At 39.3% G+C, this 22574-nt stretch overlaps 1 protein-coding gene across 1 annotated transcript in view; it reads right to left on the reverse strand.

Moving 5' to 3' along the window:
* The window catches only part of EYA2 (EYA transcriptional coactivator and phosphatase 2), a 48750-nt gene extending 26788 nt beyond the window's left edge, over window positions 1-21962 (reverse strand). Inside the window, exons 1-7 of the mRNA XM_005146721.2 lie at window positions 21847-21962; window positions 18646-18694; window positions 17897-18039; window positions 15007-15123; window positions 3974-4041; window positions 1908-2085; window positions 177-304 (exon numbers count right to left, since the gene is read on the reverse strand). Coding sequence (XP_005146778.2) covers window positions 177-304; window positions 1908-2085; window positions 3974-4041; window positions 15007-15123; window positions 17897-18039; window positions 18646-18694; window positions 21847-21955 — 792 coding nt within the window. The 5' untranslated portion in view covers window positions 21956-21962. The remainder of the gene's footprint in view (window positions 1-176; window positions 305-1907; window positions 2086-3973; window positions 4042-15006; window positions 15124-17896; window positions 18040-18645; window positions 18695-21846) is intronic.
* Between the last annotated feature and the right edge of the window lie 612 nt (window positions 21963-22574).

Below are 22574 nucleotides of genomic sequence, written 5' to 3' on the forward strand. Positions count from 1 at the left end.
GCTGGTAATATAGACAATGAAGAATTATTTTGACTACCGATATCTGTAGGCTCCAGTTGTATTACTCATTTTATTCTGGTTCTCACTACTCGCTAGTCTGATGGTGGGATTTGCTAATAGATGCAACTGATTATTTTTGCTGGCTTTACTAAGGGAATGTAAATTAAAGTTATTACCTCAATCTCACTGTCAGCAGTAGGGGAAGGATCGTTGCTTCTTTTTGACCGGGCTCGTACCTTGCCATCTGACCCTCTGTGATGTCTGTCTGTTTCTATATCTTTTGCTGGTGTTGTCGAATATTCCCCTATTATAAGAAAAAATAAATCCATTGTAAACTTGAATTTTGCACTGTATCATTATAATTGGAGCATGAAAACTCTTAATGGTCATCACCAGAAGCATCTTGAAAACACCATCAGAAAATCTTACTCATTTCATGTCAATAGCTGACATTTTTAGAGAAATAACTTTTAACTCCTGAGATTTGCTAAAACAATTTCAAAAGTCACCAAGACTGTATGAATAAAATTTCAAAATGGATGTCTCACTTCAAAAACCTTATCACATTTTTCATTGAAAAAAATAGCTTTTTGAATTTTACTCCCCCCTCCAAATTAGAAAGCAATGGAAAAGGACACCAAAACCAACCCAACTTCTAAAAAAAATATTGGTTTTAATTTTAAATTTGATGAATGTTTATGATTAAAAATACACTTTCAACATGAACTTTTGTTTAAAAATACAGAACTAGCCTCTTTAGACATATTCCATTTCACAGAGGATAGCATTTGAGAAAAGACAGTCAAAGGTGAACTTCCTTTGTATAAAGTATCTGTTTTGATTGGCTTGAGTTTCACAAACCTGTCCAGATTTCACTTACCTTACATTACAAATCCTTTTCCGACATATTTTTCTTTTCACCTTGCTAAGTTGTGGCCTCTCCAGCTTCCTGGAATAATCATATTCTTCTTCAGAGAAGCTTGGATTGTGCCTAAGAAGCCTTTCTGAAATCACCCTTTCTCAAAAAGGCTGAGATAAGATCTAAGGAACAGAAAATCCTTCAACTGCTTTTAGAGCAATCTGCGATTACTTCTTTTTAAAAAACAATATTAGTTTATTTTTCTTTTAGAGCAACCACAGATGTTCAGATTTGTTTCGTAAGTCAGCAGACCTACAATGGGTGTAGACTGTGATCATCCACAAATTATGTGGTGTTTTATATAAATGTTATTGCATGCCAATGAAAACTTCAGTAGGGAAGTGATATGTGAAGATTGTACTTGAACAGCACATTGAGGATCATAATCTGTCAGTAATTCCATAAACCATTTAAGCTTTGAGAGTTTAAAAATTAAGTACTCAAAGAGAAGCCACAAATTTTGAAACCTTTATGTGTGGAATTCATCTTGAACTTCCAACTCAGACACACAATTTGTGCTGATTTTTTAAAGGGGGACTTTCTCTTGTTGTACCTACTTATTTATGAAAGCATTTATTGCATGTTGTTGCAAGAGGGGAATATAAGCTACAACACAGACAATCATCAGACAATCGGGAAACTGTTTTTCTGAGCATTGCTGTTTGCTTTGAACTCTGTGCTACTCTCATTAGCCCTCACACCTGATCTGGGTTCTGTATGTAATAGTTTAATCTTTCTGTACTACCTTTGGAAGAGATCAAACCTCACAAACTCATGAAAATGACAAAGGATGGTTTTACAGAGCGTGGATGTTCTAATCTTTCCAAAACCCTGTGTTGCACTATGTAAGCAGAACTCTTAAATACTAGGAAATCTTATTTATCCATGTAAAAATATGCATTTTAGTACATTCTAATGACAAGGTTACAGTGTTTATGTCCACGGGTGACTGAGACTGACAAACTGAAAACAGAAGAGATGCACCTACCAGACAGCGATTCTGTGCTCTGACTGGTGATATTGTGGGAAGACTCCTGGAGAGAGTAAGTGGAGGTTGGGATGGCTGAGGGGCTGATGCTGTTCGCAGACACATACGGAGAGTTGTAGGAGGAGCTGTAATACTGTGAGTACTGGCTTTGAGGAAAGCTTGGATATGATGAATATTCCTTTGAGGAAAAAAAAAAGAAACATCTGACATCAGTGTATCTGGATTTATCTTATAAATGAGTAAGACACCACAAAGGCAGTGTTATCTATGCATGCAGCAGGAGTATTTCCCTAAAGAACCATGTCTCATTACATTCCTGCTTCTCCCAAATATATTGCTGGCTTATTATGATCAACTAATCAACAACTAATCTGCTTTTTCCGTAGGATTTTAGTTCTCAGTGCTGACACATTTTGTATAAGAGTTAAACAATTTTATGCAAGAGTAAAGTAGGGCAGCTTTTTGAAAAGAACCATGTTTTAACACATTCTCTGTAAGTAACAGAACACCTAAGAAATCAGAATAAATAACTGGGTAAGAGAAGGCGCAAAACTGTCTGCATTTTCCTATAATCAGCAACATTTCTTTATCAGACATTAGAATATGTTACAAAAATGAAGAAAAAAAAGTAGCAACTGCTTTGCAGCAATGTTCACAGTTTAGATTGTCCAACTATCTCAGCAGTAACTAAATGCCTGAATGCTCTTTCCTACCTACAGAAAAATAACTAAAAATACAAGGTGGAACTGACCTTGGGGAGCTGAGGTATCACAGATCCCTCTGGCTTTAATTTAAGCCTCTCAAACAAACTATATTCCATCCTCATATAGATTATTTTGTTTTTTTTTTTGTGAGAAAAATAGATTAGAAAACTTCTCACTGGACAATTAAAACATAAAAGGTTTTACTTGTTTGGTTTTAACTGCAATTCCTGCTCTTGTCCACCTAGTTGCTTTTTCAGATAGAGAACTGTGTTTGTGCTCTAGGGATTGTCTTTCAGCAAAAGGTTTATATTTCCTCAAAAATGCTAATTAGTCTCTGGTATTAAATACAACTAAATAATAAATTGTCTTTAGAAAGACTAAAAGTACTTTCCTCCTTAACAGCTTACATCTTTGTCTGTGACAGCTATTTCATTAACTTTCAGTCACCAGGGAGCTCTTAAGAATAAAGACTCAAGTTGTCATAAGAGCGATTAAACTGAAAAAGAAATGAGAGAATTCCATTGTTTTCTTTTAAGGAACATAACAAAACAATGAAAACAGCCCAATTATTTTTCCCCTTTTTAGGTAGCCTCCATACTTCAATCACATGCACTTCTATCAGCAGATGCTGATGTTTTCAGCCAAAACTGAAGTAATAAAGAACTTGCCCACTGTTGTCATTAAAAATACAAGTCAACCATCACCTTCCAAAAAATGAATTGAAATTACTGGCAACCAAAACACATTTTCTGGGACAGTGTACTCATTTGTTTGGTCCAATCAAAACCAGCCATTTGCTACTGAAAAACATCTGTCTTGTGTATATATGCATGCTGTTTATTTATACACACACATTTATCAAGGTATCTGAAGCATGAAGCCCATAGACAGGTGTATTCTCAAAGAAGGAAGCACACAGACAGCTCAGATAGCTCAATATTCATCAGGGCCTGCCAACACTCTTTCAAATTGTTCATATTTATTACACAGTGCCAAGACAGCAGACAACAGGATCCTGGAAGCAAAGCTCTCTATAGAGGATGGAAAACATATCTGAAAGTTGTAAGATGGCAAAGGAATGATGAAACTTTTGGCACTGCTACAGCAGCATGGCAGAGATTGCCAGGACATCTTCCTCCTCCAAGGACTGAACTCTGTGTGTAGATACATGTCTTAAAATTAATTGAGATATCTGGAATTCCTGGACAGGCCAGAGGAGTAGAACAGAATGGTGTTCAGCAGAATGCAGGGCAATGCCTTCCTTAAATATATGTAAACACCAGAATAATCTTTGTGATCTACCAACATTCCAGGTGTTTAAAATAAGTGCCAAGGTTGCCAATACTAAATGCTGAACTGTACCTGGTGCACAGCACTGAATCCTGCAGAATTTGTCAGGCCATTAGCTCCCTGGTAAATCCCTGTTGTGCCTAAGGGAAAGAAAATCGTGGTCATAAAACACACCAGCAATCAAAATAACAGGATATATTAATACAAATAATTTCCAACAGGAAGTAAAGTAAAGGTTCAGTAGAAGAAAGTATATCACAAATCTTAACAATTGCAGGCTGTAAAGACTTTGGGCTATTACTGAAGTCTGCTAACTGAAAGGCATTCAAAGGCAACCATTACATACACTAAACCAAAGACAAAACTAGGAAACAAAGCTAGAAAACAAGGATACAACCCGAATTTAAAATTTATTTACTTCTTTTTCCAATAAGTAATGGGAGAGTATTTTTTATCATCTTCTGCAGGAAACTCAGTCAGAGTATTTATAGAACCATGCACACACTCTCTGATTCCAGGTATGTCCTGGAAATCCGTCCTTATGTCCTGGTGTTGCTAGCCCAAATGTAAGAACAATATTGATGGGACAGGAAGGATTAAAACCATTGCTTCATCCTGGAACATCAGGAAGATAAAGGATGGGCATGTGAGTTTTACATAGTTCTGTTCCAAACAAAGCAGCTTATGTCCAGCCTGGCCTCCTGAACTGGATGACAGATTAATACAAAAATTTTATGGGTGGAGAAGTAAAGGTTCAGAGATCTACAGGTACAGTCCTCCTTTACTTCCTATCAGGAAAGCGGTAGGAGAGCTGCAAGTTTCCCATCCCCTGAATACTGCACCCCTGGCAAGTTCTAGCCTTGATTTAACTTCAGTCTCTGCCACTTTCTATTTCAAAATTTTCCATTTCACATGGGTAGGGAACTTCCTCTGGAGTTTGTGTGGTTTGATGAGAATTTATACCAAAAGTCTTCTTCCAGTGTTTTGCAACAGTGCTTGCTCCAAAGGCTGGCTGTTCATACACAGGAGGCAAAAACTGGACTATGTCATATTCTATCATAATGGAAAGTGACTTACTCCAAAGAGCACTTAGCCCCACTACTGCAGTGAAAGAGGTATGATTTTGGTGCTGCGTGGCCACACTGGGCTCTCATCTGAGCTTCATTTTGTCACTTCGATGTACCTTAATAACAAGATCTAATCAGGCACTCAGCTTTTTTTAATTATCTGGTTTCTTACCATATGAATGTCTTTGAGCAGTACTGGTTTAACCATATGACACTCTGCATGTCTTCATGTGGCAACCTTTCTTCCAAATCCACTTGCTTGTTTTTATTTTAAGACGCCAGCTTAACTAGGGAATGGACAGCTGAACAAACTCCTCTCTGCCAAGTGCAGCTACAAAGCACATGCCCTGAGAAATAAATCTCAAGCCAAAAAGAAATAAGAGGGAGGACCCTGCCCTCCAGAAGTAACTGGCTGCCACATGTGGTCCTTAAAAAGAAAAGGGCAGAGAGGGGGGAAAGAGGGTACAAGTGACTGAAAGGCACTTGGGTGCCTGGGTCTCCCAAGTCCCCTGCACATGCTGGGCAGATGGGTTCAAGTGATGTATCATCCTTTGGAGGCAGTTCTGGGTGGATCAGTATCCAATCCCTCCTCCTCCCCACAACCCATATGGGGAGATTGCCCAGAGCAGCATCCCAAAGACAGCCAAGAATTCAGCCATTGGCACTTCCCCACCTCCCACCCACACTAGGCTTTGATTTCTGCAGTTTTTCAAGATGTCATGAGTATGCGGCAGGATGAATATATTCCTGTGGTAACTAAGCATTTCTCACCACTGTGAAGGGGAGTAATAGAGCCCCCGTGCTTACAGGCGAAAACAACTTTCACAGAACACAGAACAGCTCTTGTACACCAGATCTCAAAAGAATACAGAGGGGAATTTTTGATCTAACTGTCATTTACAAACAATCCATCATCCTTTATTAAAGCTGTCAAGAGGGGGGATGAGTTACCTCGAGGGACTCGCTTTATGTGTAAATTGTGATGAGAACAAGTTTATTGCTGTGTTACCTGCACGATACCATAGCCTCCTGTTTTCCAAACAATCAGAGAGAAGTACAGAAAGGAGAGATCTGCACAATTGAAATGAACTTAGTGTGAACTGTGCACCAGCCATGAAGAGCAAGTGTATCCATGCACAAACAGGGCAGGAATGTGGGCAGGGAGGAGGGTAGAAACAGAAGGGTGATGGGGAACAACGCATGCTCCATAGCTTCACAGTCCACTGTGACTAGACCTTAAGTAGTAGATTTTACACTGGTTTTAGAGAATATATTTTTACCATTTTAGCTGGGCTAAACTGAGATCAAACACAACTGCTCTTCATGAGCAGAGAAAAAGGCCAGCTTGTTAGTTCCTTTGAGCAGTGAGCAGCCTTGTAGAATTCAGCAGTTCAGAACACATATCAGAACTTGCCCCAGATGCTTTTCCTCCCTAAGTTGTTGATACCAAATAAACATTTACTGTGAGGTGCCGAGAGGAGCTGTGGCAGGGAACTAGATGAGCTTTAAGGTCCCTTCTAACCCAAGCCACTCCATGATTCTATGATTTCCACAACAGAAGTAATTCTGCTTAGTGCAATTTCAGTTTTGCATCAGTAAATTTGACACTAAAACACTATAAAATTATCAACAAACCTTGCATTCTGGCATTATCAATTTAGCTCTATCCCCATGTAAACATTTTTTCAAGTGCTTTCCCTGGTCATAACACTTCTTGTAATGTTCAGAGATAGACTGAAATGACATTAGAAAGCAGTGCTTATGTAGAATGAGGCACTCCTAGGAAACCTCTTGGTAAGGAATGTACATGAATGCTTTGGCTCCCCTCCGATTTCTGAGTGGATACTGCCCATTTCTACAGGACTTTTGCTTTCATATATATTGGCTTTTTCCCCTGACCTCTGAGGACAGCACACTATCTCAAACTACTGCTGATTTTACATTTGCAATACTGTAGATCTGCAAGCAAGCGATTTGTTTCTATCTTGGTAGCTCAACATCAAGTAATTGCATTCAAACTTCTACTTGCAAATCAGAAACAAGCCGAGGATCTCTCCCTTTGGATCTTCTCCATATGGAATATGGTTCACATCTGTGTTCAATCAAACCAGTTGCTAAATGTCACAATGCCTTCATTCACAGGTAGCTTAAAGAACATTTAGCTGGTAATAAAACAATCTGGACTCTAGAGCAGAATAGCTCTTCAGATGTATGGTACTGTAAATGTTCCTGTAAAGTATGTATATCACAAACACACTTGCATGAAAAGACACCGCATAAAAGGCATGCATATGCTGCACATATTCAGTGCCATGACTTTTCCTTGATAAGTAGATGTAGCCCTTGTCTGTATGGATGTCCAAGAGCAACACATATAGAGAAACTCTTTGTGAACTGATTGATGGTATATTCCTGTTCTCACAGATGGATTTCATTTGCTATTTTCCCCTCATTCCCTTTTTAATTCAAGTATTTTAAAAATCTATGCCACAGTCAATGATAATTTCAATGCTGTGTGATCCAGACTGTGCTCCTGCAAAAACTTTCATGCCAGCTTTTCCTTCTTCTCAGTTTCTCCCTCTCTGTCTTTCAGTCACTGCAACAACAGGGTACATTTCTTCCCCTTCTTCCCAGCTAAGAGCACCTAAAAAACCTAAGGAAATATTTACAGTTATGTTCAGTATCTTCAGAACCAAGATCTGGCATTGCTAAAAAAAGGGTATTGATGTCTTAGGGAGTTATGATCACAGTGATGGGATGGGCCTGTGGTATAGTTCAGACTGATATCAGAGGAAGCTTTGAAAACTTTGAAAATCAGGTTTGTGTCCTTGAATTTCATGGGCTGAGGAGCCCCAACATCAGGGAGTTCTTCAAGTCTCCTGTACTGCTCAGAAGACAGTAAGTTGCTATATTTGGTTAGAACATCCACTATTTACCAAAATACTCAACAATCAGAGGAGGAGATAGCCAGGTTTCACACAGGTGAGTAGTAGGGCATTTGTCACAGTTCACAATTGCCAGCAGCAATTGTGAGTCCATGAACACTCCAAAGATGGAACACTGGACTGAGATGAGGGCGTTCAGAGGGTGGCTACCATGGGCACTTCTGAATAGGCTTGATGTAGAACAATGAAGCTTAGATCCAAGAGTTTCCTCTAACTTGTAGATGAATCACATTCACAGTGGTTCCAGGGAAGAGTTCTCTCAAAGGATTATTTGATCACTTAGCACTAATAAAATAAATGCCTACAGGGTTCAGCTGAACTGCATGGTATTTTACAAGCTTGCATATAATGGCTTGTGTATTCTTACATTAGCAGCCGTTTTCCTACAGAAAACAATGTTGACTGTGAGTGATGCAAGAAAAGGCCTTAGTTTAACTCCCAGAAGAGTGTGCATTACTCTGTGCTATGAAGAACATCTGGCTGAAGACTTGCGTGTTGTTCAGAAAGGTTCTTTGCAGTGCTTTAGCTCTTTGACAAGCTAATGTTTCCTGCAGTAAATACTGCCTTCTTCAAGCTGCTACTTTTTTAGTGAGAGGTTAAGCACTCATCAAAATTACCTCCCACCAGCTATACTCCAGTGCCTTGTAAGGTTCCAAATCCTGCAATATCTGCCTGCATTTACTGGGCAAGAAAACTCATAAAATGTTACATGGCTGTCAGCTGTGCAGGTATTTCAGGACTATCTGACCTATGAAAGGAGAAAAAAAACTCAACCCATATGTATTTTGCAGCATATTGCCCAACTGTTTGCCATTAGGTATAATGAACCCTTCCCCAAAACCAGTCTTGTATTTCCGTCTGGAAGGGCTCAGACACTGTAGGGAAGAGCACACTGTATTAATCCAGATGAAAAGTATGCTTCTACAATGTTACAGCACTTGACATCATCAGTGCCTATTAAAAGACATTGCTCCCAAAAACATATGAACACCTGCAGATAATACTCTCAGATATGCAGCCCATTTAACCAGTCATTATGTCCACTGGTCTCCCACTAGTGGGACCCCATTCAGCCCTGGCCTGACCAGGTGTTAGAGGGCACTGTGATATAAAACACATTTCATGGCACAGTTTTTCAGAGTCCAGGCTGTTCCCTTGCTGCCTGCTTCTGGGAGTAGTCAACCGACAGAGCCTCAAAAGGCTTTAGTAAGTGATGACTGGAGCAGTTTTAAGGGCTTGGCTTTTACCATCCTTTTGAGCCTGCTCACCTGAGCTACACAATCCAGCTCAGCCATGGTGTTGAAAGTGCTGGGATGGTTTATATTTATTCTCAGGATTTGAAACATGGGAAAGCAATTAAATTTTATTATATTTTTGAGAAAGTGTTTCTTTTAACCACTACTATGAAATGATGCTGCAGCTATAGAAAGAAATCACACCGAATTCTCTTCAAAAACCAATCACAAGGAACGTTTTGGACCTGAATGTGAACAACCTTACAACAATGACGTACACTGTCTCTCTGTTGAAAAAACAACCAGCAAACCTAACTTTATTTGGGTGACTCCACAGACACCAAAGATTAAAGGTTCCTCCAGCTGCAGTTTCATCCTGAACATAATCCTCCACTGACAGATCATAAGAGATAATAAAGGAAAGCTGGATTTGCCACCTCCTGTGCTGTTTAGTGGCTACAGGGTTCCAGTTCCCAAGTCAGCATTAAAATCTAAGTAGCCTTATAACATCTACTGTCATGCAACTGGGGATAAAAATATGGCCAGTGAGCACAGCTACATGTTTTGCAATTCCCTTCCCATTGAGCAGGGTGAACTTCTAAATACCCTGAGAGCCCAGACAGAGCAGAAGTTACAGATCACTTGTCAGCCCATCTCTTTATTACAAAAACACATTTGCACCCCCAACTTCAGGACCATCCACCCTGGTGCCTACTGCTTCCACTAGCATATCCTCTTCCCAAGTCCCCCCTTGTTTAACAATAACCAAAGAATGAGTTCTGACTGGAACCTCATAAAAGCAGTAAATGGCAGAAGGTAGAGCACGGCTTTCCCTTGGGTTGCAGTAGCACTGATCCTTGTAGCATACAGTGCATCGCTGTCAACACCTTTGCCTCTCCCCTTGACTTCCTCCTCCTGTAAGGCAGTTCATTCTAAAACAAAGTAAATGTAGCATGGTCAGCCCCTGATGTTTAAAAAATCTTTGAAAGGGAGACTGGCTGTTATTCTTATGAACCTTGTATTTACACTGTAAAAAGTGAGGTCTGACCCCTCCTGAAGAGAGGCCTTTCCCTGCTGAACTCGCCACAGAGTGGAGCACAGCTTTACTACCATACTTTTAAAACTGAACCTAATGCAAACCAGCTGTAAAGCAGAAGCTTTAGAAAGAAACTACCCGTTTTCTACTGAGGTTTTAATTTTATGAATCTAAGGCATCTGAGTGACAGTTTGCTGAGGACATGCTTTCGCTCTCCTTTATCTTCTGGGACTACAAATAGATTCACTATCTATGTCAAAGTGTGATCCACACTTTTCAAGTGTAGATTCTCACACATTTCATCACTAGGTACTTAAAGAATTAAGCTTAAAATCAAACATGCCACTTCCTTTGCAAAATTCATGCATGCAGAGCTAACCATTCATGCCAAATAGATATTTATGGCCTCATATTAACTACGTAACACACAAAATGGCATACAATTGCCATCAAAATTCAGGCATCACTTGGAAACAATAATTGTCCAGATTATCTAGGTATCAACAAGAACCAAAATGTTTCCAGCATAAGAAAACATTTCAATTGATCAAATATTCAGATTTTACTCAGTCTTAAGCCAGGAGAACAATTCATAAGCAATTAATTCCACAAATATAATCAACATATATAATTAGCCCACTTCAAATCAGTGTTGCACAAAATAAATGCTTCTTTCTGTTCATTCATTATTTGACAGCTGATCAGAATAAACTCTACAAAGAAAACAAATGCTCAGCAGTAGCAAAGAATTTCAGTGCGTATGTCTTTGGCCCCAAATTTTTGTCTGTACCGAACTCAATACTGCTTTGCAATTCCTTGGCAAAGGAAAGTTATCCCAGTTACATAACTAAATTTTCCTTTGTAATGTAAAAAGTATTTTGTGGGTAGATAGATTTGGATATTAAAAAAATATAAATAAAAGCAGTCAAATCTTTCTCTGCCCAATGACAGTATCCACAGTGGTCTTTGGCCACAACTTTAGCAGTTGTGCAACTTCATAGCTTCATACCAGCTGTCATTTTAGCAATAATAACTGAAGAGCAAGGCATTGTCTAGGAATTACTGACAAGCTGAGAAGAGATGGCCTGATGTGCAATAAAGGGGTAACACATGCTCATGCAACCACAGGAAATGCTCTATAAGCTGGCTGCTCTATTGCTCTCTCTGCATAGCTCATGGTTTTCTATGGTAGCTAACATGCTGGCAGGGTTTTCTCTTTGTATTTTACATAGCTCACTAACTGTTAAGTTTCTTATATTCCAAAGAATTCTCCCCAACAACAGTGTCCTTAACTACCAGATTTCAGTCTATTTGAATGTTGTTCTGACAATATACTATCATATCCACTGTTACATGGCAATTAAAATCATTAATTCAATCTACCATTGTGATACAGGGGCTTTTTTACAAGCTACGGAACTCACCAATCTCATCTTTTGTATTTATATGTGTGTGTGACATATTGCACTAGATAACTGGCTTGTAAACCCTTCCACATTTTATTTATTTTCATACTAGGAAAACATGAAGATAGATTTCCCCTTCTGTCTAACTGTAAAATATTGTTTTTTTTTCTTTACCACTTAATCGTCAAAAGAATGTTCTATCCTCATTCTTGCTTTTTAGTGGATTCTGTTCTTGCTCAAGAACCAGGGTACAGTTGATAACTGGAGTTAAAGATAAAAAAGCTAAATGCTACCACATCACACCTGCCTCATTTATGTTTGTATTGAAAATGAACTGACTTACGAGACAGCAGAATTTGTCTTCTGAAGTACCATGTTAATGACAACAGCCATCACAGAAGGGAGGTTACAGCCTGACTCATGTATCCCAGGCACAGTTAGCACTAGTACCAAAGAAACAAGAGGAAACAAACTATACTGGCACTTACTGAAGGAGAACATTTGCCCTAGAGCCCTGGTAAGACTAAGTATTTTTCACCCAAGAGATCATGTATCCATTGGTGAACAGCGTAACACACATAGGATGGGTGCCTGTTTGCTGGTGGGACCATGTAACTCAGTTAGGAGGAGGAATCACACAGGCTACACAACCTGCTCAGGAATCACAGGCTGGCCACTTGCCCACATGCAGATGACTTCACTATGCTGGTCTGGGAGCTGGTTCTCAATGGAGGCAAACAAGTCCAAAGTTATTCCACTTATATAATTGAGCTATTATCATCTTATAATACTTGCAGAGATTAGCTTAAGAAAATAATGTTTTCCTCATCCTTTAAAACACAAAACTGAGCAGCACACACTCCTGGAGATACCTTTCCTTGCTGATCCCCTGCATGTCACCCGCTTCAAGATTGCTTTCAGCATGATGCAAGAAACATTTTGTCCTTGAAGTGAGGGTTAAGAGCTTGACTCTTGAAGTCCCCTGAAATTTGGTTTAATAAAAGTATGTATATAAAATATTGCCCTTTTCAGCTGCTTTAGCCCATTACCCAGAGTCCTCGCCTGGATCAGCAATGAGGTGACCTAAAGGACGGATGTGAACTTGGCAAAAGTCTCAGTGGCCCTGGAGCTGGGTGGCACAGAGAGCTGCTTGCTTGTATTAGGGAGAGGAGCAATCACCTTCCCACCCCCAAGTGCTGTGGCGTGGGAACGCACTGAGCACACATTCCTCGGTAGCACTCAGCACAGGAAGGCTCCTGGCTTCTCACTTAAACCTTTCACTAGCACTCAGCAAGGTAAATAAACTGTACTGTCAAGGAGCTTCAGACTGTTCCTCTCATGAGCAAGAAGGGTGGAAACACTTGTTTACAACAGGAAGACACATTTGCTCCTGCTCCCTTTGCCTTGGAGTAAGCACCTGCCACTTGCAGAAACTTTTCCTCCGTTTTCTTTTGCATTAAAGGCTTAGTGACTGGCTGAAATGATCTTCCTGGCATAAAAATCTGAAAAGAAGTTAGATTTCTCCTAATACCACAGCATTGCCCTAGGGAACATTATCTGAAAACACTTGGGCACATTCATGCTCACGCACATATGTATGCAGTTCCTCCTGCCTGTTTTGATACAACACATGATTGTGTCACTATTGTTTGCAAGTGTAACATTTTCAAGTGCACAAAATTTGCTTGTCTAAGTCTCTTGACTGGATAAAGGGGCCATCTTAAAAACTGCAGTCCCAACTAAGTCAAGAATTTGCCTTCCTAAACAGCTCAGTTTCTTCTAAGCTAACACAAAGCACATGTTCTGGGGAAACAAAAAACAACAGAAACCCAGACGGGATACACCAATCTTTCAAGGCCGCAAAAGAAAATGCCAGCACTTTGTCAATAGTAGTGTTACAGCGAGACTGAAGACAAGTTTAAGGAGCAGAATAGAAGCCAAAAACATGGTAGGAGTAGGACAGGTGAAACTTCTAAGATTCAACATGATAAAAAAAAACCAAATAACCACAGGCTATACATATAGCTTGGGGATATATATATATATATCTTATATATATAGCTTGGGGATTGTTTTTTGGTGCAACATTCAACCCAGATGTCTCCAGCATGTTCCACAAGGCATTCAAGGTGGTTTTAACTTCAGATTACCCAGAGAATTCAGACTACATCCAAATTTCAGTGCTCCCTCCAATTCATGCTTAAAGATTCCGCAAGTCCCAGGAATATAACTAAATATATGAACAAAATTCAACATAATTCACAAAGATCAGGAAAAGTGCACATACTGGAGGAAAAAGTACATGGAATAACAGCTCAATAGTGACAACGTGCCATATGCAGTTCAGGTTTCTCTCCAACAGCACTAAAATGCTCAAAGAAATCAAATACCATGCTAGAAATAAGTTAAAAGGAAACAAAAAATGAAATTCCACCATTTTAATTTACTTTACACTTCTTGGCAATTCAGATTTAAACCCTTTCATGACTTTCTTGAGTTGGCAAGTCAACATTCCATCTCCTGAGAGCTGGTGTTTCAAACAGCTTCTCAAATGGAATGACTAGAGAACAACTTCAAAGTTTTATTTTTAGAATTAAAAGTATATTTTGGCTTTCCTGGTTGTACAACAAAACTAAGTGTTATAAAGCTACCAGTACAAGGCACTCTCCTAGAAGCCTTAAGGGAATCCAACTGAGTATTTTATAATCAATTATTATTCTGACAGAAACAAAACAGTTATTCTAAACTTACTGAATCCTAGCTCAGTAAACTTGAGGAAAAAACAGCTGCTTTCAGCTCTGCTCTTCTTTCCTCAGGAGTATGTAGGTTATTAATGATATGGGTACTCTGGGAATTAAACCAAGCTGATGTATCTTTGCAGGTATCAGTCACATCACAGCAGTAAAAAAAAATCTTTTAGCATCAAAGTATCAGCTTTTTAAAACAAAAAATTTCTGGAGAGAATATACAGCAGTTTAACCACAGAGCAGTGTGTTCAGGAGAGCATGAGGCAGAAGTGTAATACTAACAGTACTGTTTGCATTAAGTGTAAAACCACCTTTGTTTTGTTCCCACTCAGAAGCTGGGAATTCACACTAACACAACAATCCAAGGCACACAGTCACAAATTAATTAAACCCCCCCCCAAAAAAAACACAGCTTCTGCAGAATGGCAAAGCTTATATTGATCATATGTGAAGTTTTGATAGGGTACACTAATGCTAAATCCAGTACCTAAGCCAATAACAAATGTTTTGATAACCAAAACAGATCTATGAAGACTTACCTCCTTCCCTATCCTGGTGCCCATACCTAAGCATTTCATTGTAATTGCAAAAGAACTGGTCTCATATGGGCGTACAGGATTCTGACTTCTCTTACAAGGCATCATCCTGCAAGGCACAAGCTGTACTCACCATGCATCTGGTACGTGTACGGTGCTTGTCCAGCCGTCGGGGTACCAAAGCTGGATCCATAGCTAAGAAACCCACTCTGCCCTGGGGAATGGCTCAGGCTGTCCTCCGTTTTAATGCCTTTGGAGAATATAGTAAGAACCAAGAGCAGAACATGAGTGTTTGTCATACAAATGTGTGAAGAAGAAAGGTTAGGAATTAATTTTTCAGCTATATTTTAACCAAGGAAACACCTTTTTCCTACACTTCCATTTTTAGTTACCTAAATTACCCAACCAGGTCTCTTCAGTAAGTCATATAAAGTCATCACAAATAATATTTGAGTCACTACATCTTGTATCCATACCCAAATGAACTTTTGCTAAGATGGGTAAACAACTATGGATAATATTGTTTTAAAAAAACATTTCTGAACAAATAGTTTTGTTTTAGAATTAAGCAGACTCATTGACTCATGAGCTTTCTGAGCAGTTACCAGATGCAAGCAATGATTAACAAAGTAAAAGGACCTTCAGCAAAATAACCTCAAGACTTCTATTCTCAACAAGAGTTATCTTTTACTTGCATTGTATTTTCAGCTTTGATAGTAAAATATTTATTGGCAAGTTATAGAGGAGGGTTATAATCTATTCAGCTAGATACAATATACAGTTCAGGAACAATAGGTAAGCCCTGAAGCCACAAAAATCTTTTCATTACTAAAATCAGGCAATTAAACTGACAATTTATAGGGGGAACAGCAACAGCTGAATTAAACATTGCAAGATGAAACCTTTGCTGGTAGTGAAAGGGGTTGGTATTTTATTCTGAGATGCTGCTGAGATTGCACAGCTGTATTAATAAAATAAACAGCTGAAAGGTGTGTTTTATTATGAACCCTTTGGGTTGGGCGTGATCCTTCCCTCCCCTATGTGCCTATTTGCACAAAACAAAAAATGGCCATTGGGCACACCCTGAGTGCTGGGACTAAACAAAGACCCTGTTGATGTCCTGGCCTTGGATTTACACACTTCCCAGGCTGCTGTCATCTTTTAACACTTGTAGACAAAACTGCCAAAAGACAAGTGGAATTCATGTGCCTTTCACCAAAGATGCTGTTTTTTAGCTTAATGACTCTTAAAAGCAAAGTCTGCATTCGCACAGAATAAGCTCTCCCAGAGAATGTTTTCTCTAATAAAAATAACTTTTAGCTTTAGGTGTCAATAGGTGCAATGCAATTTGAGTACAAGTTAGCAACAAGATGACAATGCTGCATTGTGAAATGCAGGAAGTTTATTTGGACAGTGAATGAACAAGTGATGGTGCAAGCATTCAACTCCATTACTGCTGGGGAAGGGAAGGTATTTGCAAGTGTGTGCAGAGAAGCTGCTTTTCATAACATCCCATGCTTTTTAATGACATCAGCACTCTGCTTGTGAGCATTCAACCTACCCCAGCTACAATTAATCTTCAGCGAATGGGTCTTTTTGGAAGTCTAAAAATTGTTGTCAGACAGCAAAATAACTTAGCACCAAATTAATTTCCACACAATGTTCTGTTTTGTCTAGAAACTGGCTGAGTTTTATTTTTGTGCCTAAAAACAATACTGCTTCATTGTTCTTGGTTGTCAGCCAGGTGGAGTTTTTCATAGGCTGTGTTGAGTATCTTAGAGAGGGTATATGGGCTGGGGGAGGGAAATACTGCTCAAGGATGCTAAGAGGTCATCCGCAGGATTTATAAGCAGCATATGGGCCTGACACATGTATGCCCTAAAGACTCTAGGCAGTAGCAAATGGATCTACTTTCACCTGCTCTAACAGGACAACTGTTCAGAGTTTGCCTTGGAAATCAGCCAGCTGATGCAAACACATAAGTAGCTCCAGGAAAGGGTCTCAAAACATTCTCTCATCATCCTGGTAGAGCTCTGGCTCTGCCAAGCCCATTTCCCTGGCTTCCAGAGCATTGCATTGAATTTCCTTTCAGTAAAAGCCTTGTCAATGGTGTATAAAAGCTTCTTGTTGGGAAGAGATACTGTATTTGCCAAGCAAACAAAAGGTGTTCAACAGCACAAGAGAAAACAGGAGTGGAAACAGAACTATTAAGCCATTTTAATGCTACAAGACTCAACACTCACAGGATGAGCCCAAAGCTTTCTGTTGAAAAGCTGTACCCAAGCAGGAGCAATATCTCCTTGGTCTTTAGTAGTGGTAAGAACTTCCCAGCTCCCTCAAGGACTTTGTATTTCTGTGCAGAGCTTGAAGACACTCTTACCACTTGGTTTACCAGGCATTCCATTTTCAGGAGTGCTGGTTTAATTAGGCCCCTGCCTGAACCCCCCAGCTGCTCCTGCCCAACACTGTCTCCTCACAGCTGCTGGCAAGGCTCTGTGCAGGAAAGCAGGGAACAAAGCTGACTGGGGTTAGGAATGGTTACTCGACCTATAGCTAACAAGCAGCCCTTCAAATAGGAACCATCTTCCACAACTGAAGTACTCTGTCCCATTTCACCCATGTCCGTGTCTTGGCTCTTCCGTAATAATATACAAAAAGTTTCTCTTAAAGTAGCTTGTAACATTGAAACTCCCGGAAGAATCAAGGAAGGTAAAGTGTACTTTACCTAAATATCACATTTACTGCAAGAGACTTTGTCTTGGCAGTGAGTCATGGGAACACTCACCAGCTACTACTCCTAAATGGTACATCTTATTGAACCTGACTTTCTCCTGCTGTCTCATATCCTACTGCTGACTGGTCCAAACTTACCTAGCTTGTAAGATCAAAACCCAAGATACCAAGGGATGATAGTTCAAATTAATCTTAACATTTTTAATCAAGTCAGACAAGACTTCAAATATGTTTTTTTTAAGAGCAAGAGGACAATGTCCACAAAGGTAACATGACATCAGAGTACTCACTGTAGGAGGGTATGCCATAGGGCTGCCCTGGAGGAGGATAGGCAGTGTAGGCAGCAGCCTGCTGGATTCCTGTGCTGTACTGAGTCTGTCCATATGTTGCCATTGTTGGGAAAGATGGGACTGTCACTATATGGGGATAATGTCTATTTAGAACAAGAAAATAGAAAGTTTAAGGCAACAGTTACTGTACATGATCTTCTTCAGCACATACAGAACACTTCTAGACATTTTCATAAAATAACATCCAAAGCACAACAGTAAATATTTTAGGACTCAGAACTGACTACACTAGGGCAAAAGTTAGTTTCAGTATACAGCTCCTCATACGAGCTAGTAGATCGAGCTAGCTAAATGCATGGGGACTTCAAAACAGTGCAAAATATGTGCTAGCAAAAAAAATGTAAATAAAATCAATGCTGATTTTTCATGTTTCATTTTGATTTTGCCAAACAAGTGAGTGTCTGACATTTCAACATATCCCTCTGTGATCACTCACAAACACAAGAATATTTAAACGGTAAGGTTTAGATTCCCAGGAGTATGGAAATACCCCTGCACAATACCTCAAACCTTCTTTCACTCTGTATCTAACAAGATTAAGAGGCAGTTACTTCACTGAGCCAGAGACATGCAGGGGAACAGGTGGATGGGCTTATGGCAAATGGTTTTTAAGGTGACAGAGGTCTGCACAAAATGGCTGTTCAGCAAAACACATTTTTGAAGTTCTAGCGCTTGGCACGAGCACTCACTTTGTCGAGTACAGATGGAGCGGACACTGCGGTGCTGCTTTGCTGCTGCCTGGAAAACAAAATTAAAGGGTCTTAGTTTTTCAGCATGTTCTGTTCTGTGGCCAAGCCGACACCACTGTTTTTACCACTGCTGGTTTAAGAAAAATATACAGGAATTAGAAGACTTTGGTTTTAGCGGATCTTCACGAACTGAAGTAGGTAACAGTTATTCTCCACTTAATAGCAAATATAGATATAGGTTCTAACTGAGGGTGATACTGATTGAACTACTAGTTTCTTCTCATGGGACTGATACCAATCACGAAGCTAGGCTTTGGTGGGATGACTCATATGCTAAAGGCTACAAAAGGAACTATTATGATTACCAAAGTGATTTAACCTCACTGCACTTTTTGCTCTTTTAGGGTTTTTTGTACTCTCCTAGACCATGACTCACTTTCTTTGAGGTTATTAAAATATATCAAATCAAGTATTAAAAACACATCACTGTAATTCTTTTTACTCTATCACCTACCTTCTTAACCTGCCAGCAATCAAAATACTGAACCAGTAGGAAATGTATCACACTGATTATATGTGCAGGATGACTTCCAATGTACCAAACAGTTGCGTCCTAGAACACTACTGAAGGAAAATGTGCCACTATCTTTATTTAGAGATCAATTTAGGCTTAATTGACTAAAATAATATCTAAATTCAAAACTGCAAGTACTTGCACATGCTTTCCTTTGCCATATCCCACTCTTTGTACCCTACTCCACAACAAATTCAAGCCTTGTGCCCTTTCTGATCCCACCTCTGCTAAGCTGTCCCACAGTTCTGCCAGAGCTCTTCCTTTGGCTATGTACACTTCATAACACCACAGAAGGGCAAATATCACAGCTAAGATCCCCTTCTGTCTTCTCCCAGGGTCCCCTGCAGACACTTACCTGATGTGCGCACAGATCCCTTTGCAAAGGATAGCTCAGGTAGGAGGACAATGTGCAAGGGGAGGGACAATGAAACCTGCACAGCCCTTATCCCTAACAGAATCACCCTAATTACTGATAGAAACAAAACCATAAGGACTCCTTCTTCACACTCTTACAACCCTGAAACACCTTGAAAAATAAAACCCACCAGCAACCCTGCTTTAGTTCCTCTCCCCATGAAATGTGGGTAACAGTAACCTATTTCCCAAGCAATGGGCAGAGAGGCTTAGTTTAAAAAAAGATAAAAAATAAAATTTGAAAAAGGATAGTGTTATACAAATGTACATATTCTTTTACATAGAGATATAGAGAAATAGACTGTTTTTAAATCCAAAGCTGCACTTACCTGACTCACCTTCAAACTCACTATGAAAAATTTGCTTTGACTTACCTGAAAGAGAACAGTTTTGGAAAATTAGATTTTTAGATTGAGAAAACAAAACTTACACCATTCTATTACTGTTCCTCATTATCAAATAGAAATACAATGAAAACATATACTTTTTTAGTTTCATTCATTTAGTTCATGCCTTTTACACTTGAAAGATGGCAGAAAAGACATGGTGAGTGTAAGTTTCATTTCTTTTCTATTTAGAAAATATTACATTTTCAAATGTTTTTATTTTTGAAAGAGTAAATACGTTTGCCAAGAATGCCAAGTGGGAATTTACTGCATGTAATATGCAATATGCTACTGTCATTGCCAGAAAAAGGCAAGTTGAACTGACACATGCTTCTACCCAAAAGTGCAGGACTACAGGCAAAATGTGCACTTGAAAATTCTATTGACATAATTGTATATCTCATGACAAGCACCCATTAAAAGAGCAGGCTGCACACCTACATAAATAAGTCTTGCTACTAGACTCAGTAAAATTAAAATTGTATACGTAATAAAGTGCATACACGTGTGTGCATTTATTGCATTAAAAGCTCTGTCAGTCTAATACTTGACAAACATGCAAGTATTTTCCTGTTCGTCAAATTAATAAGAAGTATTTTCAAGGGATCATCCTGCAGAAAAATAACCATAATACTTCTGTAAGAAACACATCAGCCTGAGCTGCCACTAGCAAACTGGTGTCCAACAGTAAAACTCTTATGTTAGCTTTTAGGTTAACTGTCTATATTAGCTCTTATTTATATTGCATAATAATGAATAGTTCCTGCACCAAGAAGTTTACAAAATGCTGAATTCAAAAATCATTTCTAGCTCTAATCTTTTCTCCAAACATGAAGATTTAAAAGGATGTTTCCTTTAGATTGTTATCCCTTTGACTGCTTTTGTAATGTATGTGATTTAATCACGCAGTTTCTAATGCCTCAGCAAACATGCAAGCAAACACCTCCTTGGCTTCTAAGAGCCTAGAAATCAAGGGTTAAACATACTACTAAAACATAATAGCCAGTCCCTTTTCCTAACTCCCCTCTAACAGGAAGGCTGACAGATCCTGACCGCAGCAAACAATAGCTGGGATTGTACTAGCAAGAACTAGTTCAGCTACATCACTTGCCAATAATTTTTTTAGCAGATTTAACATTCTTCTGTTTCCTTCACTTGAACAGTATGATGGAGTTGGGGGATGTGGGGGGAGGAGGAGAAGAGCAGATAAATTTCCATCAGAGCCTCAGCCACTGAAAGAATTTGTCCTTGGTACCTGCCAAATGTGAAACTTCAGAGCAGAGGCCAGCAGGGCTGACTGTTTGGAGACGATAGCAATGATCTCAGAACAATGCAAACTGGGGCACAGAGATGCTTTGGCAAAAGGTTTCCTGGCTTTACAATACAATGTTGGGCCTGAGAGTCCCCCCACCCCCAAACCCAACAGGAGCAGTACAGCCACAGAAGCCCAGGGCTTGCGTTCACACTATTACTGGGGCTCTTGTGGACTCTGAAAACTGCCCTACGTAAAGTACATTTTATATCTGCAATTATTCCAGTGGAGCAAACATATACACGCATGTGTACATATACATATATACCTACTATGCACAGATACGTATCTACATATAAGATATTCCAATTCCATTTGCATTCAAACCATTGCTGTAATAAAGGATTCAGCCACATGTGGAGTGTCTACAAAAAATTACTCCAAAATCTCAGCTGCTCACTATGTTGTAGAACTAACTGTCAGAACAGAGGCCTTGCATGTGGCCACGTCCCTTGGGTTACATATACATACACATTTTGTTAAAGCCAGTAAAGTCAGTGGAAGAGGCAGCCTACCTTCTATGTCATCTGGAGCCGTGGCATAAATGTTGGAAAGGTTAAGCTTCAGTCTGTCAGGGCACTCTCTATTTACAGTCAGGCTGGGTGATATCACTAGATCTAGCATTTCCTTATACCTGAAGGAAAACAAAGGAAACATATAATTTATTCATTAATTATGCATGCTTACTAATGATTCTCCTTTTTTTTCCCTAAGAGTATAAATATTAAAGCTGATTACCTAAACCCAGGCTTCATATAAATTCCACATAATAATATTCACTAAAGTTTTCATCAAAGGGAAATGCTGAATTAAAATGCAGCACTCGTTCCCTTGGAGATTACACCCATCTGATTAATGATTTCTCTTTCTTCCTGGATTTTGCTGTATGAAAACAGAATTTCTTCATCTCTCATATGCTATTAGAGTGAGACCATACACACCAGTGTCCAGAGATCTTCCAGAAGAGACTACTAAGGGCTGAAAATGAACTTGAAGGCAGTTAACAGCATTATCTAGTCTTACAAGGTTAGTACTGGTAGATCAGTCGAGGGGACACCTAAACCCGGCACTTAACTACAATGTCCTGACCATTAGGTGGCAGTGATACAAGGACAGTCCTTTTCACATAAATAACCTCATCTGATTTAACCAAATATTTCAAATGAACAATATATAGGACTTGAGTCTCCAAAGAAAAATATAACTGTGTGTGCACGACCTATGCTATAATGAAAGCTTACAA

This window comes from Melopsittacus undulatus, chromosome 10 (genome assembly GCF_012275295.1).
Source record: "Melopsittacus undulatus isolate bMelUnd1 chromosome 10, bMelUnd1.mat.Z, whole genome shotgun sequence".
In the NCBI taxonomy this organism is placed as follows: Eukaryota; Metazoa; Chordata; class Aves; order Psittaciformes; family Psittaculidae; genus Melopsittacus; species Melopsittacus undulatus.